This window comes from Chiloscyllium plagiosum, unplaced genomic scaffold, assembly GCF_037043375.1.
Source record: "Chiloscyllium plagiosum isolate Xiang-an unplaced genomic scaffold, Cpla_swu_hap1 HiC_scaffold_31, whole genome shotgun sequence".
Lineage (NCBI taxonomy): Eukaryota > Metazoa > Chordata > Chondrichthyes > Orectolobiformes > Hemiscylliidae > Chiloscyllium > Chiloscyllium plagiosum.
This window is the reverse complement of record NW_028270169.1, coordinates 32,313,995-32,333,387: the sequence shown is the minus strand read 5'-3', so window position 1 is coordinate 32,333,387 and position 19,393 is coordinate 32,313,995. Positions and strand designations below refer to the sequence as shown.

At 42.2% G+C, this 19,393-nt stretch overlaps 1 protein-coding gene across 1 annotated transcript in view; it reads right to left on the bottom strand.

The window, feature by feature from the left end:
• The window catches only part of gusb (glucuronidase, beta), a 40,961-nt gene extending 22,452 nt beyond the window's left edge, over positions 1-18,509 (bottom strand). The window contains exons 1-7 of the mRNA XM_043718576.2: positions 18,330-18,509; positions 16,384-16,572; positions 9,974-10,155; positions 5,214-5,356; positions 4,701-4,894; positions 3,545-3,697; positions 2,689-2,867 (exon numbers count right to left, since the gene is read on the bottom strand). Of these exons, the coding sequence (XP_043574511.2) occupies positions 2,689-2,867; positions 3,545-3,697; positions 4,701-4,894; positions 5,214-5,356; positions 9,974-10,155; positions 16,384-16,572; positions 18,330-18,509 (1,220 nt within the window). The remainder of the gene's footprint in view (positions 1-2,688; positions 2,868-3,544; positions 3,698-4,700; positions 4,895-5,213; positions 5,357-9,973; positions 10,156-16,383; positions 16,573-18,329) is intronic.
• Positions 18,510-19,393: the final 884 nt, after the last annotated feature.

Sequence of the window (19,393 nt, the reverse complement as noted above, 5' to 3'; positions counted from 1 at the left end):
AAATTTGTAAGGGTATCTCAGTTATGTAAGAATAATAAAGGTGGTTATGGTAAGTGATTTTAACTTTCCAAACATAGACTGGGATGCCAGAGTTAAGGGTTTAGATGGAGAGAAATTTGTTAAGTGTTTCCAAGAAAAATTTCTTATTCAATATGTGGATGTACCCACAAGAAAAGGAGCAAAACTTGACCTGTGTTGGGAATTAAGGCAGGGCAAGTGACTGAGGTGTCAGTGGGGGAGCAATCTGGGGCCAGTGACCATAATTTTATCAGTTTTAAACTAGTGATAGAAAAGGATAGACCAAATCTAAAAGTTAAAGTTCCAAATTGGAGGAAGGCCAATTTTGACAGTATTAGGCAAGAACTTTCAGAAGTTGATTAGGGGGCGGAGTTTTGCAGGTAAAGGCACATTTGGAAAGTGGAAAGCCTTCAAAAATGAGATGATGAGCATCCAAAGGCAGCATGTCCCTGTTAGTGAGAAGGGCAAGGCTGGTGGATGTGGGGAATGCAGGATGACTCGAGAAATTGAGGTTTTGGAAGAAAAAGGTAGCATAAGGCAGTTATAGACAACTGAGATTGAGTGAATAGAGGAGTATAATGACAGTGTACTCAAGAGGGAAAGCAGAAGGGCAAAAAGGGGACATGAGATAGCTTTAACAAATATGGTTAAGGAGAATCCAAAAAGATCCTACAAATACATTAAGGGCAAAAGAGTAACTAGGCAGAGAACAGTCTGTGCAGCACTTAAAGATCAACAACACCATCTATGTTTGGAACCACAGGAAATGGATGAGATACTAAATGAGTATTTCACATCAGTTATTTACTGTGGACCAGGATATGGTAGCTAGAGAATTTGGAGAAATACTGATATCTTAAAGTGTGCCCACGTTACAGAGGGTGTGGTGCTGGATGTCTTAAAATGCATAAATGTGGATAAATCCCTGGCACATTATCAGATGTACCCTGGAACTTGGTGGGAAGTTAGGGAAGTGATTGCTGGGCCCCTTTTTGAGATATTTATAGCATCAGTAGCTATGGGTGGGGCGCCAGAAGATTGGAGGGTGGCTAATGTAGTGCCATTATTTAAGAAAGGTGGTAAGGAAAAGCCAGTGAACTATAGACCAGTGAGCCTGTCATTAGTGGTGGGTAATATGTTGGAGGGGATTCTGAAGGACATTTGTACATGTATTTGGAAAGGCAAGGACTGATTAGGGATAGGCAGCATGGCTTTGTGCGTGGGAAATCATGTCTCAGTAACTTGAGTCTTTTGAAGAAGTGACAAAGAATATTGATTTAGGCAGAGCAATGGATATCATCTACATAGACATCAGCAAGGTGTTCGACAGGGTTCCGCACGGTAGACTGGTTAACAAGGTTAGATCACATGGAATCCAGGAAGAGCTATCCATTTGGACATAGAAGATAGGAGACAGAGGGTGGTGGTGGTGGTTTACTTTTCAGACTGGAGGCCTATGATCAACAGTGTGTTGCAAGTATCAGTGCTTGGTCCACTGCTTTTCGACATTAATATCAATGATTTGGATGTTAACATAGGAGGTATGATTAGTAAGTTTCTGGCTGACATCAAAACTGGAGGTATAGTGGACAGTCACGTTAGTTACCTCAGAGTACAACGGGATCTTGATCGGATGGGCCAAAGAGTGACAGATGCAGTTTAATTTAGATAAGTATGAGGTGTCACATTTTGCAAAGGCAAACCAGGGCAGAACTTATACACTTAATGGTAGGGTCCTTGGGAGTGTTGCCAAACAAAGATCTTGGAGAGTGGGTTCATAGTTACTTGAAGGTGCAGTCGCAGGCAGACAGTCCAGTGAAGGCGGCATTTGGTACACTTGCCTTTTTTGGTCAATACATTGAATATCAGAGTTGGGGTATTATATTGCAGCTGCACTGGACATTGGCTAGGCCACTTTTGGAATACTGCATTCAAATCTCCTCTCCCTGCTACAGGAAGGATGTTGTGAAACTTGAAATCGCTCAGAAAAGGTTTACAAGGATGTTGCCAGAGTTGGAGGGTTTGAGGTGTAGTGAAAGGCTGAATAGGCGGAGGCTATTGTCCCTGGAACATCAGAGGCTGAGGGGTGACCTTATCAAGATCTGTAAAATCACGAGGGGCATGGATAGGGTGAATAGCTAAGGTCTCGTTCCCAGGATAACGGAGTCAAAATAAGACAGTATAGGTTTAAGGTGAGAGGGGAAAGATTTAAAAGGGACCTAAGGGCCAACATTTTCATGCAGAAAGGAGTGTTTATAGGGAAAGAACAGCCAGAAAAAGCAGTGGAGGCTGGTACAATTACAGCATTTAAAAGGCAGTTGAATGGGTACATTAATAGGAAGAGTTGAGAGGGATATGGGCCAAGTGCTGGCAAATGGGACTAGATCAGTTTAGGATGTCTAGTCAATTTGGAAAAGTTGGACTGAAGGGCCTGTTTCTGCGCTGTACACCTCTGTAATTCTAGTTAGCTCAATAGGTTTAAATTTAACAAAAATAATAACCACTCGCCATCAAGCAAGAGAAAAATCCAAAAATGAATGACTTAGAACAAAAGAAACAACGTACAGCAATTGTGAAAACCCCTTTATATACAAAAAAAATTGAGACTGAACTAGTGAGCATCTCGTGTGAATTCTACCAAAGTTGGGAAATTTAAGTAGTATCTCTTACGGATCCTTGATGCCCACGCCTGGGCACTCATCAATGACCACAATCCCATATTTGTCACACAAATCCATGATTTCTTCTGCGTACGGATAATGGCTTGTACGGAAAGAATTTGCTCCCAGCCATCGGAGAAGGTTAAAGTCCTTGATAATCACTGACCAGTCAAGGCCTTTCCCTCGCATCTGGTGGGTTAGGGGTAGTGGGAATTAATGAATATTTTATATAAAGGCACATTTGCAAAACAATCACTTATTTTCTCCTCCAAACGCATGGCTAACCAAGGGATTTAGCAGAGGTACACAATTGCAGAAACTCAAAAAAAACTCCCTTTCAATTGACAATGGTACCTTGGCAATTTCTCCATTTTGTTAAAAATATCCTACCTCTGTTAAAATTTAACAACAAAGATAATTAGAGAGAAGCCCATGGAAGAAGATTATCACTTAATGATTTAGGAGCAGAGCTGAAAGTAGAAAATGGATAATAATTAATGTTTCTAAGGTGGAAATATTAAATATTAGTAAAGAGTGATTTCTGACAAAGATTGCACCAGACAGAATCGACCCATTCAGTGAAAAAGGTGTTAATACTCCACACAAGCCTATATAAGCATTCTTTAGCGATTAACTTACTGTACTTTCAGAAGCAAATGTAGCCTGTCTCACCAGATGAACTTTATAATAGAATAACAAGCATTATCCAATTTATTAACAGTGGTTCATTTTAATGGCAACAGTGTCACCTTGTGCAAATTGAAAATAATACATATTTCATTTAATGGCACAAGAAATGGTGTTACATCCAAAGCAGAACAGATTTGAACAGAGAACACTGGTCAACTACAGCGATATATACTCACATCTGAATCTTCGTGTTTATTCACTCCATGGAAATAGAATGGCTTCCCATTGATAAGGAACTGGGTCTTGGTAACTTGAACCTTACGAATTCCAACTGGTAATGTGTAAATATCTTCATAACTGATGCTACCATTTTTGCTTTTCATGTAAACCTGAGTATAAATGGTTTTGGAAAATATATTATTTGAGTAATAGAATTGAGAGATTTGCATGTAATCCCCAAGTTCCAAGGATAGTGTAGTCATCAAGTTTTATTGTAAATTTTAACTGATTGACAGGATTTACACCCAAATCAATGCAAACTGTGCTCCTATATAAACAGGTAGGGCAGAGGTCAAAGAGAAAGGTAAACATTTGCAGAGCCTGTCCTTGCCTATTAATTTTCATGGTCATTGCCCTGTTGATACAATATCAGGTCAGCAATCTGGTTCACTTTTATTTTGTAGTTCTTTATTATAAAGGAACTTTCTATTACTTCTTAATAAATTGAGACAGGAAAGGTTGTTTTTATTTATAACGATATGGGTTCATATGATAATACAGAGCCAAGAGAAGCTGTTATAATGAAAATCTCATTGTTTCACTACAGCTAACTTAGAAAATATCCTTTCATGTTACTAGTCCCTAAATTATTTTTCAGTTCCCAAATTCGACTTTTGGACTAGTCTGAAAAGATTTTGTTACCCAGCAATTTTCACAAGAAAAGAATCTCCTGAAGCAAATTACAATCAACGAAGTAATTATGATGTAAAACTTGGTGTTGCAATTCCTACAACAGGAATTTGCACTCAGCTAACACCCATAAGCTGCATTGTGATGATGACCACATAATCTGTATTTTGTGATACTATCAGGGGATAAAAATTGGCAGTCATTCCCAATGTCCAAGCCAAATGCCACAGGATCTTTCAGATGCACCTAAATGGGCAGATCATCCAAAAGAAACAACCTTTGACACTGCTGAACTCCAATAACTGCAATGATGAGCACAACAGTCAAGGCCGTGACACAAGTCCTGGAGTGGGGACTTGAACACAAAAGCTTCTGATTCTGATGACCGTGTGCTACCAATCGAGTCATGGCTGACATTATCTTATTTCCTACCACTAACCTTTTATTTTAGAATTGCGACATGGCAAGTTATGGAAGTCTTACCTCAAGGTTATAAAGGTACGCAGGTTGCTCATGCATTAGGTATGGCCACCAGAGATTTGGTTTACTTAATTTCAACTGTCCAACTGGAGGCCCATCTGTGATTGAAGCAACAACCTGTCCACTTTGGTCATACAACTTTAGTGATAATGAGTAGTGTGCGCTCTCCTGTATGGATATTTTATAGTTTACAATCCCTAGAGAAAAACAGAATCAGATATTACAGTTGGTTTGTGTTCTCCTTTTCAACCAACAATATATGTTAAATTTCAAGAAAATGACCCACCACAACACCCTAAAACTTAGACCAAAGAAAATGGAATATAAAATTATAATGAATTCACGTACAAATAGTGGTATTTGCACAGAAGTGGTACTGAACAATGTGTTTTCTTAGACTGACCGTTTCAATCATCTACATCAAGCCTTGGAAGTTAATGATGACACTTAATAGGAATACACTTGCTGTTTTTCTGACAGGATGACATCAAATCCTTCACTGTCAGAATAACTTACCGACATCATCTTGAAAATCTGTTACAATGGTCAGGTCATCTATGTAGACATTGGGAGTAGTGTATAGTAAAACTGGTCGATGAATCCCAGCATAGTTGAAGAAATCGAATTGTGTAAGCTGCACAAAGTAACCTGGAGGATATCTGAAAATTTGCAAAGAAGTGAGTTTATTTCAAATACAAACTTCTGTCTAAACAGTATTTCCTAACTCAGCTTTCTATTTCCTAAATATCAACATTTCAGCATCACTTTATGGTGGAACATGATAATTCTGTTAAAATCCCCTACAACTTAGTGCAGCTTTGTAAATCCAGAACATAGATTTGCAAGATAAAAAGCTGCACCATATGATGTAACATTTGGCTACATTTTCCAATAGGATCATAAGAAGAAATAAATTAAATCCAAAATAATCAAAACAATAATTGAGGGAGGGTTTATGTTCTAAGCATCCTTGTCCAGGGAATGTATGATCCAGTAAAAGATGATGATGAATTAACATTGCCCTGAATTTGCCTTTCTTCCAACTTTTCGCTTTCTTAATATCTTTCTAATTGTTTTTTACTCACCTGAAGCATAAAACTTTGTACTTTGTAGAATGATACAACATAGAGGGTGACCATTCATCCATTCTGCCTATTCCAGCTCTTTAAAAGCTATCCAATTACTCTATAAAGCTAATTGGTCCAAATGTTCTCTGCCAGATTACAAAGCTCAACATCAGCCTCCTTCCATTGTCCTTCATTTCATCCCTCAACATACTCCTCTATTCTTTCCTTCTGTTCCTGATGAAGGGCTTTTGCTCGACTCTCCTGCTCCTCGAATGCTGCCTGATCTGCTGTGCTTTTCCAGCGCCACACTTTCGACTCCGATCTCCAGCATCTACAGTCCTCACTTTCGCCCATTCCTTCCTTCTGCTGGTCCGGATTCCCATTAAACCCATCCATGTTATTTGCCTCAACGAGACAGTGTTCTCACGTCTGAGTAAAAGTATTTCTCCCGAACTTCCTATTATATTTACTCATGAACGCCTTATGTTTAACATTGCTAGCATCGCCTACAATAGGATCCCAATCCAACCTCCACTGACAGGAAGGAATGTGACCACTCGAGCAAATACTCACTATGGACATTCATGATGGTCTACCCCAAATATCGATCTCATCAAGGAGTGCAGATGTTCAGGAACGCAGCTCACCAGCTCCAGTGCAGTTAGTGATAGGCAATAAATGCCAGTCTCGTCAGCAATGCCCACATCCCATGACAGAATAATTAAAAAAATAAACTTTTCTAACAGGGCAGGTAATAATGACAAACTGTCTTCATATAAGATGTCCCAAGCCATTTACAAGTGTATTACCAAACAAAATTTGACTTTGAGAGATTAGGAAACAAAAAGGTGAGTATTCAAAGGCTTGGTCAGACAGAGATTTTAAGGAGTACTTTACAAGGTAAGGGACAGACTTAGGCCTTGGCAGGTGAAGGCATGGCCACCAATGGGGAGAGTGCTTAAAATCAAGGATCCTCATGGGGCCAGAAATGGAGGAATGTAGATACCTCAGCATTGTAAAACTGGAGGAGATTACAGAGATAGGAGTGCTGTGTCCATAAACAGGTTTAAAAACAGATGAAAATTTTAAAAATCCAGACTTGGCTGAGTGAGCACAGGGGTGACAGGTGAAAATGACTGTAGCACGTTAAGGCACAGACAACAGAGTTTTGCATGGCCAGAGGGTTACAGCCAGAGGGTTAAGTGGGAGGATTGGAAAGAAAAGTTGTTCAGGGTGAGGACCAGTTCGGTCAGTCGAAGGAGGGTGTCGGTGGAAGGGTACTTTTCTTTCCAATCCTCCCACTTTCTCCAAACAAAAGGAGTAGCCATGGGCACCCGCATGGGCCCCAGCTATGCCTGCCTCTTCGTAGGGTATGTGGAACAATCCATCTTCCGCAACTACACTGGCCCCACCCCCCATCTTTTTCTTCGCTACATTGATGACTGTATCGGCGCTACCTCGTGCTCCCACGAGGAGGTTGAACAGTTCATCCACTACACCAACACCTTCCACCCCGACCTCAAATTCACCTGGACAGTCTCGGACTCCTCCCTCCCCTTCCTAGACCTTTCTGTTTCTATCTCAGGCGACCGAATCAACACGGACATCTACTACAAACCTACCGACTCCCACAGCTACCTGGACTACACCTCCTCCCATCCTGCCCCCTGTAAAAACGCCATCCCATTCTCCCAATTCCTTCGTCTCCGCCGCATCTGCTCCCAGGAGGACCAGTTCAAAATACGTACAACACAGATGGCCTCCTTCTTCAAGGACCGCAATTTCCCCCCCGACGTGGTCGACGGTGCCCTCCACCGCATCTCCTCCACTTCCCGCTCCTCCGCCCTTGAGCCCCGCCCCTCCAACCGCCACCAGGACAGAACCCCACTGGTCCTCACCTACCACCCCACCAATCTCCATGTACAGCGCATCATCCGCCGTCACTTCCGCCACCTCCAAACAGACCCCAGCACCAAGGATATATTTCCCTCCCCTCCCCTATCAGCTTTCCGTAGAGACCACTCCCTCCGCGACTCCCTTGTCAGATCCACACCCCCCACCGACCCAACCACCACTCCCGGCACCTTCCCTTGCAACCGCAGGAGGTGCAACACTTGCGCCCACACCTCCCCCCTCACTTCTCTCCAAGGCCCCAGGGGAAACTTCCATATCCGCCACAGATTCACCTGCACCTCCACCCACATCATCTACTGCATCCGCTGCAGCCGGTGTGGCCTCCTCTATATTGGGGAGACAGGCCGCCTACTTGCGGAGCGATTCAGGGAGCACCTCTGGGCCACCCGGACGAACCAACCCAACCAACCTGTGGCACAGCATTTCAACTCCCCCTCCCACTCCACCGAGGATATGCAGGTCATTGGACTCATCCACCGCCAAACCACAACAACCCGACGGTCGGAGGAGGAGCGTCTTATCTTCCGACTGGGAACCCTCCAACCGCAGGGGATGAACTTGGACTTCACCAGTTTCTTCATCCCCCCTCCCCCCACCTTGTCTCAGCCGGATCCTTCCAGCCCGGCACCGCCTTCCTGACCTGCAGTCTTCTTCTTGACCTCTCCGCCTCCACCCTACTCCGACCTATCACCCTCACCTTGACCTCTTTCCACCTATCACATTTCCAACTCCCCTCCTCCAAGTCCCTCCTCCCTACCTTTTATCTTCTCCTGCTGAACACTCTCTGCTCATTCCTGAAGAAGGGCCTGTGCCCGAAACGTCGAATCTCCTGTTCCCTGGATGCTGCCTGACCTGCTGTGCTGTTCCAGCAATAAAGTTTCAACTTTGATCTCCAGCATCTGCAGACCTTACTTTCTAGTCTAGAAATATAAAAGGCAAAGGGAACAAATGCTTCAGCAGTAATGTGTCAAGGTAGAGTCCAAACCAATGGAAGCTCAAAATGAAGATGGGAAACCTTAGTTGACTTTTGGACAGGTTCGGGTTATGGAAAGACGGGGCAGGGAATAAGGAGCAAGCAATCAAAGGTGGCAGTGTTGGAGAGTCAGAGGGCAGCCTCTCAGAGCTGGGGGAAAAGACTGAGGATAATTTGATCCAGGTTCATTCGGATAAACTGGCTTTCTGGTGTAGTATCTGACCAACTGGCTGGAATCCCCCCACTCTCAAAAATCTTGAGGTCACCACTGACTAGAAATTACAAAGACAGGTCAGATGCTCAGAATTCTGCAGCAAGTCTCTCACCTTTCTACTCCCCAAAGCCTGTCCACATCCAGAAAACACTAGTCAGCAGTGTGATGGAATACTCCCCACCTCCCTGATGGAGTGCAGCTCCAACCACACAAGAAGCTTGACACCATCCAGAACAGAACAGCTTGCTTGACTGGCACCACGTCCAAACATGTTCACTTCCTCCACCACCAAGCATTGTGGCAGCAGCATATACCATCTACATAATACATTACAGAAATTCATCATGACTCCTTAGACCACACCTTCCAAACCCACGAATCTCTACCATCTAGAAGGACAAAGGCAGCAAATCCACAGGAACACCATAACCTGCAAGTTCCCCTCCAAGCTTTTCATCATTTGACTTGAAATTATATCACTGCTCCTTGATTTGGGTTATAATTCTGGAATCCCCTCCCTAACAACACTGTGAATGCAGTTGTTCAAGAAGGCAGGAGAAAATGATACTGGGGATCAGAGTCGAAGAGTGTGGTGCTGGAAAAGCACAGCCGGTCAAGGCAGCATCAGAGGAACAGGAGAATCGACATTTCTGGCATAAGTTCTTCATCACCATAAAGAGCTTATGCTCAAAAATGTCGATTATCCTGCTCCTTGGATGTGGCCTGACTGGCTGTACTTCTCCAGCACCACACTCTTCGAGTTCAAGGCGGCAGCTCACCACCAGCTTCTCAGGGGCAATGAATGCTGATCTAACTAGCAATAACCACATTCAGTGAAAACAAGTTTTAAGAAAAGATGTGGAACAACCTTTAGTCTCAATATCCCAGGTAAGTCAGGGCTCCTGTTTCCCATCAGTATGCACTGATCATTTCCAAATAATTCACTCCATTGTATAAAGCTGCTCAGAAAAGTCAAATAAACTTCAGTGGTTCGAGAAGGTGGCTCACCACCATCTTCCCAAGCCCCAACTGGGGCACATAATAAATGCCAACTTTCCAGTGATATGCACATGAGAAAGCAATTAAAGTCAATCTTATTCAGTCTCACCTTTTTGTGTCAGTCATGTACTGAATCCTTCCAGGAGGTAAAGTATATGGGGTAAGTGTGTTGTTTACTGCAATTGTGATTCTGTATTGATGAGATGGACTGTTCTGAATAACTGTAGTGATATCTGCTTCAAAAGGAAGGTGGCCACCTTCATGAAAGGCAACCTCAGCACCATTTACCCACTGCAACAAGACAAAGCAGTCACATCAACTCACATAGCAACATTTAAAAAACCCTAAGGTAATGGCATTTCTGTTTGGTGTATCGCCCAAAATATTGGTTATATGGGATCACATTGGGATTTTTTGTCCATAATGGAATGAATGGAGTGGTGAGAGTTTTACAGTAAAACATTGAGACATGCCTTAATCGTTGTCTTAAATTCAAGGCACATCTGCTGAAGATTTATATGTATAGCTTGGCTTCCCATACAAATACAGAGGTAAGCCCAATAAATTTACTGCAGCATTTTCCAAAATTCGCTGGTAATTCAGTATAACTGCAGTGTGTGGAGTTTTCACAATTTTACTTTGAATTTTTTTTCCCACAATTTTACACACTCAGACCTGTGCCACACTTAACCAAGGTGGTTAAAATCACAGTGGTCTCACAATTGTGGAACACTTTGAAAGGGTTCAGAAAAGATTTACAGGGACGTTGCTAGGGTTCAAGGGTTTGAGCTATAGGGAGAGGCTAACTGAACAGATTAGATTACTTACAGCGTGGAAACAGGCCCTTCGGTCCAACAAGTCCACACCGACCTGCCAAAGCGCAACCCACCCAGACCTATTCCCCTACATTTACCCCTTCACCTAACAATTCACCTAACCTGCACATTTTTGGACTGTGGGAGGAAACCGGACCACCCGGAGGAAACCCACACAGACACGGGGAGAACGTGCAAACTCCACACAGTCAGTCGCCCGAGGCGGGAAATGAACCTGGGTCTCTGGCGCTGTGAGGCAGCAGTGCTAACCACTGTACCACTTTGCCGCCCACAAAACTGGCTGGGGCTATTTTTCCTGGAGCGTCAGATGCTGAGGGGTGACTTTATAAAATCATGAGGGGCATGGATAGTGTGAATAGCCAAGGTCTTTTCCCTGGGGTCGGGGAGTCCACAACGAGAGGACATAGGTTTAGGGTGAGAAGGGAAAGATGTAAAAGGGATCTATGGGGCAACCTTTTCACGCAGAGGGTGGTGCATATATGGAGCTGCCAGAGGTAGTGGTGGAGGCTGGTACAATTACCACATTTAAAAGGCATCTGGATGGATATATGAATAGGAAGGGTTTAGAGGGATGTGGGCCAAGTACTGGCAAACGGGACTAGATTAGCTTGGGATATCTGGTCGGCATGGACGAGTTGGACCAAAGGGTCTGTTTCCAAAGGGTCTATGACTCTATGACTCATCCCACCTGTTCAGGAAGACTAACCAGATGGAACGCCCTTTCTAATGAATACAGTAAAGTCCCACCATTCACTTCTTCACCATTTGCAAATTCGCTTGCTCCCACAAGCAGCAAGCTCACCATTTAACCCACGGACCCAAAGGTTCACTTATCCAGTTTTCAAAAGAAAGAAGAAAATTTGGAGATGACAACACAAGATAAAAGAGCACTTGAGTTTGGGATGTGAGATTTCAAAGATAGGGAAGGTGCCTATGACATACGTATTGTATTCCCTACGTGAGAACACCCACACTGCGAGTGCAGACTAACCCTAACCCTATCATCTGCCATTTGCCGACTGGAGTGTTTGCACGTGATGCTCCTTATTGTTAAAGCCACCAAATTCTGATGGGTTAAAATCAGGGGAAATGTGACAAACCTTTTCTAAATCAAACATTTTTTAAAACAATAGATTTGCTTTTGTTTTTAATTGTAGCTTATCTTCTACTGTACATTTTAGTTTTTTGGATGGTTGGCACTCAGCTAATTGATTGCAACTGGAAAATACATTTGCCATTAATAAAAGTTTCCATGAACCTAATAAATTCCTGTGAATGGCAGGACTTCACTTTATATCCCTCTTTATCCATATTTGAAAAGGAAAATCAGCAGAGATAAATGTTTCTGAGAATAAGGCATTATATCTGGTCGGCATCGATGGGTTGGACCGAAGTGTCTGTTTCCATGCTGTACATCTCTATGACTCTATAGTAACCAACTCCCTATTATAATTTTGGTGGCACTGCATGAGTCTTCATTTTTTTGCTCTCAGCAAATTAAGCTCCATAAGAAATTTAGGTGTAAGCTTTGGCACAGCCAGAGAAGATCTGACCACTTATTCTATACAAACCAGAGAGGAAGTAAAGACACTTTTCTGTTACAATAGGAGTGAGGCTGAAAAAAGGAAGTTGCACAATTTTACTCATGGAAAAGCATGTTCCTTGATAAGAAATTTCAGTTGAATAACTTCTCACATTATTCACAATGAATCCTGCACTGTACTCCATTAAGAAAATAGGTTGAGTGAAATTTCCTCTAAAAAAAAAGTCAAAGCAAGGGGAATGGACAAAATACACTAAAATGTGTTTCAGAAGATATTGGTAATTGGCTTTCCTCAGATGGTCCTTGTTACTCAATTTTCAAAATGCACACTAGTTTGGCAGTTCTGCAGAAAATGTGAGTTTTAGAATATGCTGAAGCATACACTTCCTAAAGTCCCGCCCTCATTAGGTAATTCATCACTGCTGCTTTTGGTATCAGATATTTGTCACCATGACTGATTTCTCAGCTACCAGAATCATTGTAAAGTGAATGGAAATATCCAAATTCACAAGAAAATTGAGACACATGCAACACCATTTAACAGAATAAGACTGTTTGCTGGCAACACACCCCAGGAACATTTTACAGTACATGCAAGCCCAGCCAGTGAAAAGCAATGTTTTTTCAGCGAAAAATATGCTTCTTGATTGGATTTCAATTGAATTCCAAAGAAGTTAATAAACTACAATCAGAAGTGCATGAGTTCACTACGACAGGACCAGCAGAGTTGCAAGGGGAATGGAGAGTGGACCAATGAAGGGAGTGGCAAAGTCAGAACAGAGGGCAAGGGGAGTGGGTTGGCAAAGGGTGTACAGAATGGGGCAGCAAACGAGAAGCAACAGCAATAAGGGAACCATCTCCAGTTCCAGTACAGTGTGAATGCAAAAAGATGAAATCAATGACATTAACTTGCTGTTTAAGTGCACTGGTAGCAGATACACTGGTAAAACAATAAATGCCTGAATACAATTGCAAACACCCAGCCTAGGTTTGAAATGAATAACTGAGCAACGTAGATGTGAGAAGTAAAGCTTACTTCATACATTGGGCTCAGCTGAATTCAAAGCGCTGATGTTGGCCTCATCAAGTCAACCTATATTTTGACATTAAACCGCTATCTGGCAACCCTGTTACATCTAGAACACTGGGGAAATACAGGATTGGGCCAATATCAAGGCCAACATGAAGAACAGTCACTTGATTGAAATGCTAGAGGTTCCTATATCTATTATGGAATATATTATGGTACGTTAACACCTGAAGAAAAGAGAAATGGGAGAATATTGGCAGGCAGAAATGAATAAACCATCATCCTCAAGTGAATGAATTTGACAAAACCATTTTAATGTGACCTTACAACCTAACTGTAAAGGTTTGTCCACCTGCAACAGTGCTCAGAAGAAATACATGAAAAAAGTTTCTGAATCAGAATATTTGTTCATTTTGTTTGCCCTCACGGCGTATGAAAGCAACATTATCTTTTTCCTGGTGTTGCAGTAACGTCAGCTAGAAATGGGCAGACAGGCGTTCAAGGCTTCCTGGTTTTGCCTTTGCTTGATGACCAACAGTTTTCTCAAGATAAATTCAGAAAGTAGTAGAAGAAGCTGATTTAACCCTGCCTTGTTCATCCACTCAAAAGAAAAACATGTTGCATTTAGTTATTTTAGATTATTCCAGGATTTTCACCTCTATTGTATATCCAGAAGTGCTACATTTATGTTTGACCTGTATGAATTTCTAACCCTTTGTTCTATGGTCATAATTCTTAAACAAGAAACCAAAATATTTATCAGAATTTACACAGTAAAGATATGAGAGAAAAACACTGTTTGATCATGATTTCCTTTTGACTAATGTAGCTTTTTAGTTGTGTAATACAACCTTACACTTCAATGTTAGACTTGTGAATACTGGACCTGGGAACAGGGTAGCCCCTTCAAGCCTGCTCTGCAATCTATTAAAATAATTGTTGATCAAGTTGGTGTCTTAACACCACTTTCCTGTCAGCCTCTATCTCTTAATCATTGACTCCTTGTGAATATATTCAATGGCCTAGTTTCCACTGCTTTCAGAGGGAAGAAAATCCACAGACCAATCCCCAGAGAAAACATTTCCCACCTTCAACACCTTCCATTAGCAATGCAGACTGCATTCAATAATCATGCTGAATGTCAAATGTATGAAAACCAACTCGTTAAACTTTATTGTTAATTATTTCAACAATAATCTTCTTCATGGAATGCACGTGCCACCTATTTTTCCTTCCTATCTGACTACAGTTAGCTGGTTTCAATTTAATTTGCCATTGCTCATTGAGATCCAGACAAATGTGTGTGTGCAATCATTTTTAAGCTGATATCTTCAAGTCCATGACACGCACTCTTCACCATTTCCCTCATATTATTATCATCTGCACATAATAAAACAGCTGATGGTATTAGTGGGTTAGATCTCAGAGTGAAACCTGAGTTATATTTTTGCAGTTTATTTACGTGATCAGTCACTGAACATATTCACATGAGGCTGTCAATGTTCCTTTCACATAAAAATTAAAAGTTTGAAACATAATCTATTTGTATACATCAGGCAATTTAGATCTTGAACAGCTTATTTCTCCAGCTATATCCTTTACAGTCCATCAATCTCAGTGAAACATCACTTCTATCTTAATTCTAGTTTCTTAACTAACAAGGTTCCCTTCTGTAATTTTCTTCATATTCACCAAATGTGATTCTCTCCATTACTGTCTCTCCCAGGACACAATAACACAGACTAACTCGCTAAGTCTACATAGTGACTCTTAGGAGAAACACACGGTCTTACTCCAGCCTTTTTCCTTGGAACACAAAAAACTAAGGACTTCACAAACTAATGGCCCTTCTGCTGACAGGAAACTGCTCTTCTGAACTGAAATCTGAAGTTTTACAACGCCAGATGATTAATGTTCCACTTTGTAATGATTCAGCAACTTACTTCCCAGGTACCTGATCCAGTCACTTAAATCACCTGCTTTATTAAAAATTACGCTTGAACTCGCTGTTCAAACGTGGCTGTTCGACCTCTTAAAGAGTAATCACTTTCAAAGAATTGACAACTAACATCCATTTTCCTGAGGAGGTGGTGACGTAGTTGTAACATCACTGGACTAGTAATCCAGAATTCTAAGCAAATGATCTTGGCATGGGTTTAAATCCCAGGGGGCAGCTGATGAAATTTGAATTCAATGAAGTTAGGAACAAAACAAGCTGGCCCAATGATACTAATTTTCATGAAATGCCATTCTGTTAATTAATGTGAATTAACAGATGAAAATCTGTCACCTGGTTTGGCCTACATGACAAGGTGTTGACTCTTAACTACCCTCTCAACAATTAGGGACAGGCAATAAATCATCTCCATAATACCTCCAAATCCAAGTCACTGAATTAGAAGGTGCAACTTAATTTTTAAACAGAAATTTAGCCTAGAAACTTATCAAAAAAAGAACAGGACCACTCTGAGCAACATTATTGCTTCTAGTCCCAGGGACCACATAGAAACATTGAAGGAGTAGGCCATTTGGCCCTTTGAGCCTGCTCTGCCATTCATTATGATAATGGCTGATCATCCCACTCAAAAGCCTGTTCTCGCTTTCCCGCAACATTTTTTGATCCCTTTAGGTCCAAGTGCTATATCCAACATGTCCTTGAATGTTTTAGCCTAAACTGCTTTCTGGGCCGAAAATTCTACAGGATCACCACGCGGAGTGAAGATGTTTCTCCTTATCTCAGTCACAGATGGTTTATCCCATATCCTTTGACTGTGACCCCAGGTTCTGGACTCACCCATCATTGAGAATGCCTTTCCTGCATCTACCCTATCGAGTTAGGTTTTGTGCATATGCTTACATTTTGCAAGTTATAGTTGCATTTCTAAGCATCTGTAACTACATGATTAGTTTAGGCATATCATGAAATTAAAAGCCCATAATTTTGTTGCATCACTCACCCGCATCTGATCAAATTGCAATCCTATTTTTATATGTGCATTCTGAAGAACTTGACATAGTCAAACATTTTGCAGGTAGAAAAAGGAAACTTCACTGGCATTTGTTGTATTAAATGTAAACGTATACAATTTAACATGATTCAAAATACTTACAACAACAGAGTAGTAATTGGCACTACCAACATGGAGCACAATTCTCATTCCTGCATTAGGCGATGTCCAGTGCTTGGGCATCCAAACTTCCTTTTCATACCACACCCAGCCAATAAAATCTCTCAGCTTGTGGTCCTGGGTGATGTCATTGTAACTTGCTGGAACAGGCATTTCGATCACTGGCCCTGTCTGACAGTAAGCAGAGAAAATATCTTGTGGCACATTATAATGCGAGTACACAATCAAGATACAAACACAGTGAAGATGCAAACAGCTGTTGGAATTCAAAAAGTTCTTCTGATGAGGCAAAACTGGGTACCGCAGACGTTGGATATTAGAGATAAGATTAGTGCTGGAAAAGCACAGCAGGTCAGGCAGCATCCGAGAAACAGGAAAAATCGATGTTTCAGGCAAAAGTTCTTCCTGATGAAGGGCTTTTGCCCAAAACGTCGATTCTCCTGCTCCTCGGATCCTGCCTGACCTGCTGTGCTTTTCCAACACCACCCTAATCTTCGATGAGGTACAGGGCCTGACTAGAATTTAAATCAGGCTCTTGGTAACATTATTTTTCAAATTTATATATAAATTGCCCTTCAGGATGAAGGGCAGTATATTTTGATCTGATAATCTACACGTTGTTATTGCCCAGGGTGTCCCTGCATCTGTCTCAGACGCTTTTGTTTTAAGTTCCTGTCCAGCATTTAATGCACAAGGTAAAATCATAATGCAAATAAGCACACTGAATATCAACTTATAAATCCTTCCAATAGCAGACAGTCAGACAGGAATAGCTTCCTGGTCAGCCATGCGACAGAAGCAAATTAGTGCCTCTACCATCACTATCCATAGCAACATGCATGTAAAAATATATGTTGCCACAGCAACCTGGACTCTTTTAGGGGGCAGGTTGACTTATTCGGCTGAATGACTGGCAAGGGTCAGATTGGTGCCAAACACATGGAGTTCAATCCCCATTCGAGTGGCGTGGATTTGGTCAGAGAACTCAAGGACAAGAATATACATGTTACCTCAAAGGGAAGAGAGGGGAAGCTGGTTTGCTTCTCAAATGATAATATCCCAGGGTTGCATCCAGATAGTAAGCGAGCTTATAGTGACAATAATACACAATGATGCCTCCCAGCCACATTTAATTTGCTTATGAAAATTAATTGCCACTCTTTGGGCTGTTTGGAAACTATTGGATGCTAGCTGTCTCAAGTCCTTCCTCAAGATGTCACTTTACTCAGACACTGTCTGCTTCGGAAGCTGTTTGAGCAATGTGCATGGGTCCTGCTTGAATACAGGATGTGGGCTGAAGTCCCGCACCAGAAACTTGAGCACAAAATCTGGGTGGCATTCCAGAGGTGTGGAACACTGTGGGAGGTAGTCTTTTAGACAAGACATTACACGGAGATACAGTCTACCATCCCAGTAATCCCAGGCAGTCTTTTGAACCAGAGTTGGAGAGTTCTCACCTTTCTCTTGGCCAATATTTATCCTTCAAGCAGCATCACTTAAAGAGTCTCATATTATCTCATTTCTGTTTGCAAACTCTTGATTACAAACTGACTGCTTTGTTTCCTGTATCTCAACAGCTCTACATTACATCCCTGGTTGTAAAACACTGAGGTGGTCCAAGGTCAGAGAGGTCATTACTCTTTTTTGCGTTCAGAGACTACTCTGAATTTCCTCTCCAAGTACTGGAGAAACTAAGCAGATCTGACAGCATCCGTGGAGACAGAAACAGTTAATGTTTCGAGTGGATCTGACTGCTTCAGAATTCTAGATCAAAGTTTGTTGGAATGTGTCATCGAAACAGTGTTCTTGTAAGTGATAGCTAGGGGGATTAGCCTTTTCGGAAGACCTGAAAGGGGTTATAACGGGCACCACCCCTCTCAGGAGCGTCTAACCAAAGGGAGGCATCAAGCAGAAAGCGAATACTGTACCTCTCTCAGAGGTCGCTTATACCAGCCCTCCTCGATTCCTTGGTTCCTGTTTGCGGACTGATCCGCCCGGAAGCTCCACAATCCATTCAGCTCCTTCAGTTCCCGGGAAGGGCTCTCCCGGGGAGTCAGTGCAAAGCTGCAGCCGAGCAGTCCCAACCAGAACTGCCACCCTCTCGCCATGCTGCTCGCTACTGGCCGTCAGCTGACTTCCGCGCATTAGCGTCACATGACCAGGAAAGTAACAATTTGGCAGCGTTCCACGTCACAATATCCAGGGAATTCCCTGTTCAGCCAAACAAACTTGTGACAATCCCCATTGACTTGGCGTGCCCCACGCGCGGAGTTAAGAAACAGTTCCGCTGCAGCGTGTTCATGTATTAGTGTTACCACATTTACCAACTCGCCAAGATTTTGAAGATTACTTCCAGGAGGCCAGGTTATTATGTAACTGCCAGTAACTTTACTTGTCAACTTGATTCTGCCGTTGGGTGGCAACTGAAATGACTGAAACTTGCCCCTTAATGTTTTTCTCTCGATTCTTTCCTGGGAAGTGGCAAGACAACATACGATACCACAGAATTCTTCCTGTGCGGGTAGAAGCCATTCGTACCCTCTTGTTTGTGTTGGCCCTCCGAACATACTGATTTAGCGCCAATCACCTTCACCCCTAACATCAGCATGTCGCCTATACTTAAACAACTCCTTCTGCACATCTCAGTTGAACCTGCCTCCACCTCACTTCCAGGCATTGCATTCCACATCATATGCCTTAGTTGGAGGGGTCAGTGATCTGGATTTAAATAAAGCGGCAAGAGGTTTGAAGTGAATGGCTGTTGGGTATCTGGAACTCAATGTCCCCAAAGGATGGTAAAGTTGGGAGCGTTTACAACGTTTAGAATTATTCAGGTGAACACATGAAACACCACCTGATACAAGGTTCTGAGCCAAGTGCTGGGGAAATGGGATTAGATAGATGAATGGGCTGAAAGGCCTCTTTCTGTGCTGTAACATTGTATGACTCGTGTGTAAAAACGTTTCTGTCATTTCTCACTTTATAACCGTGT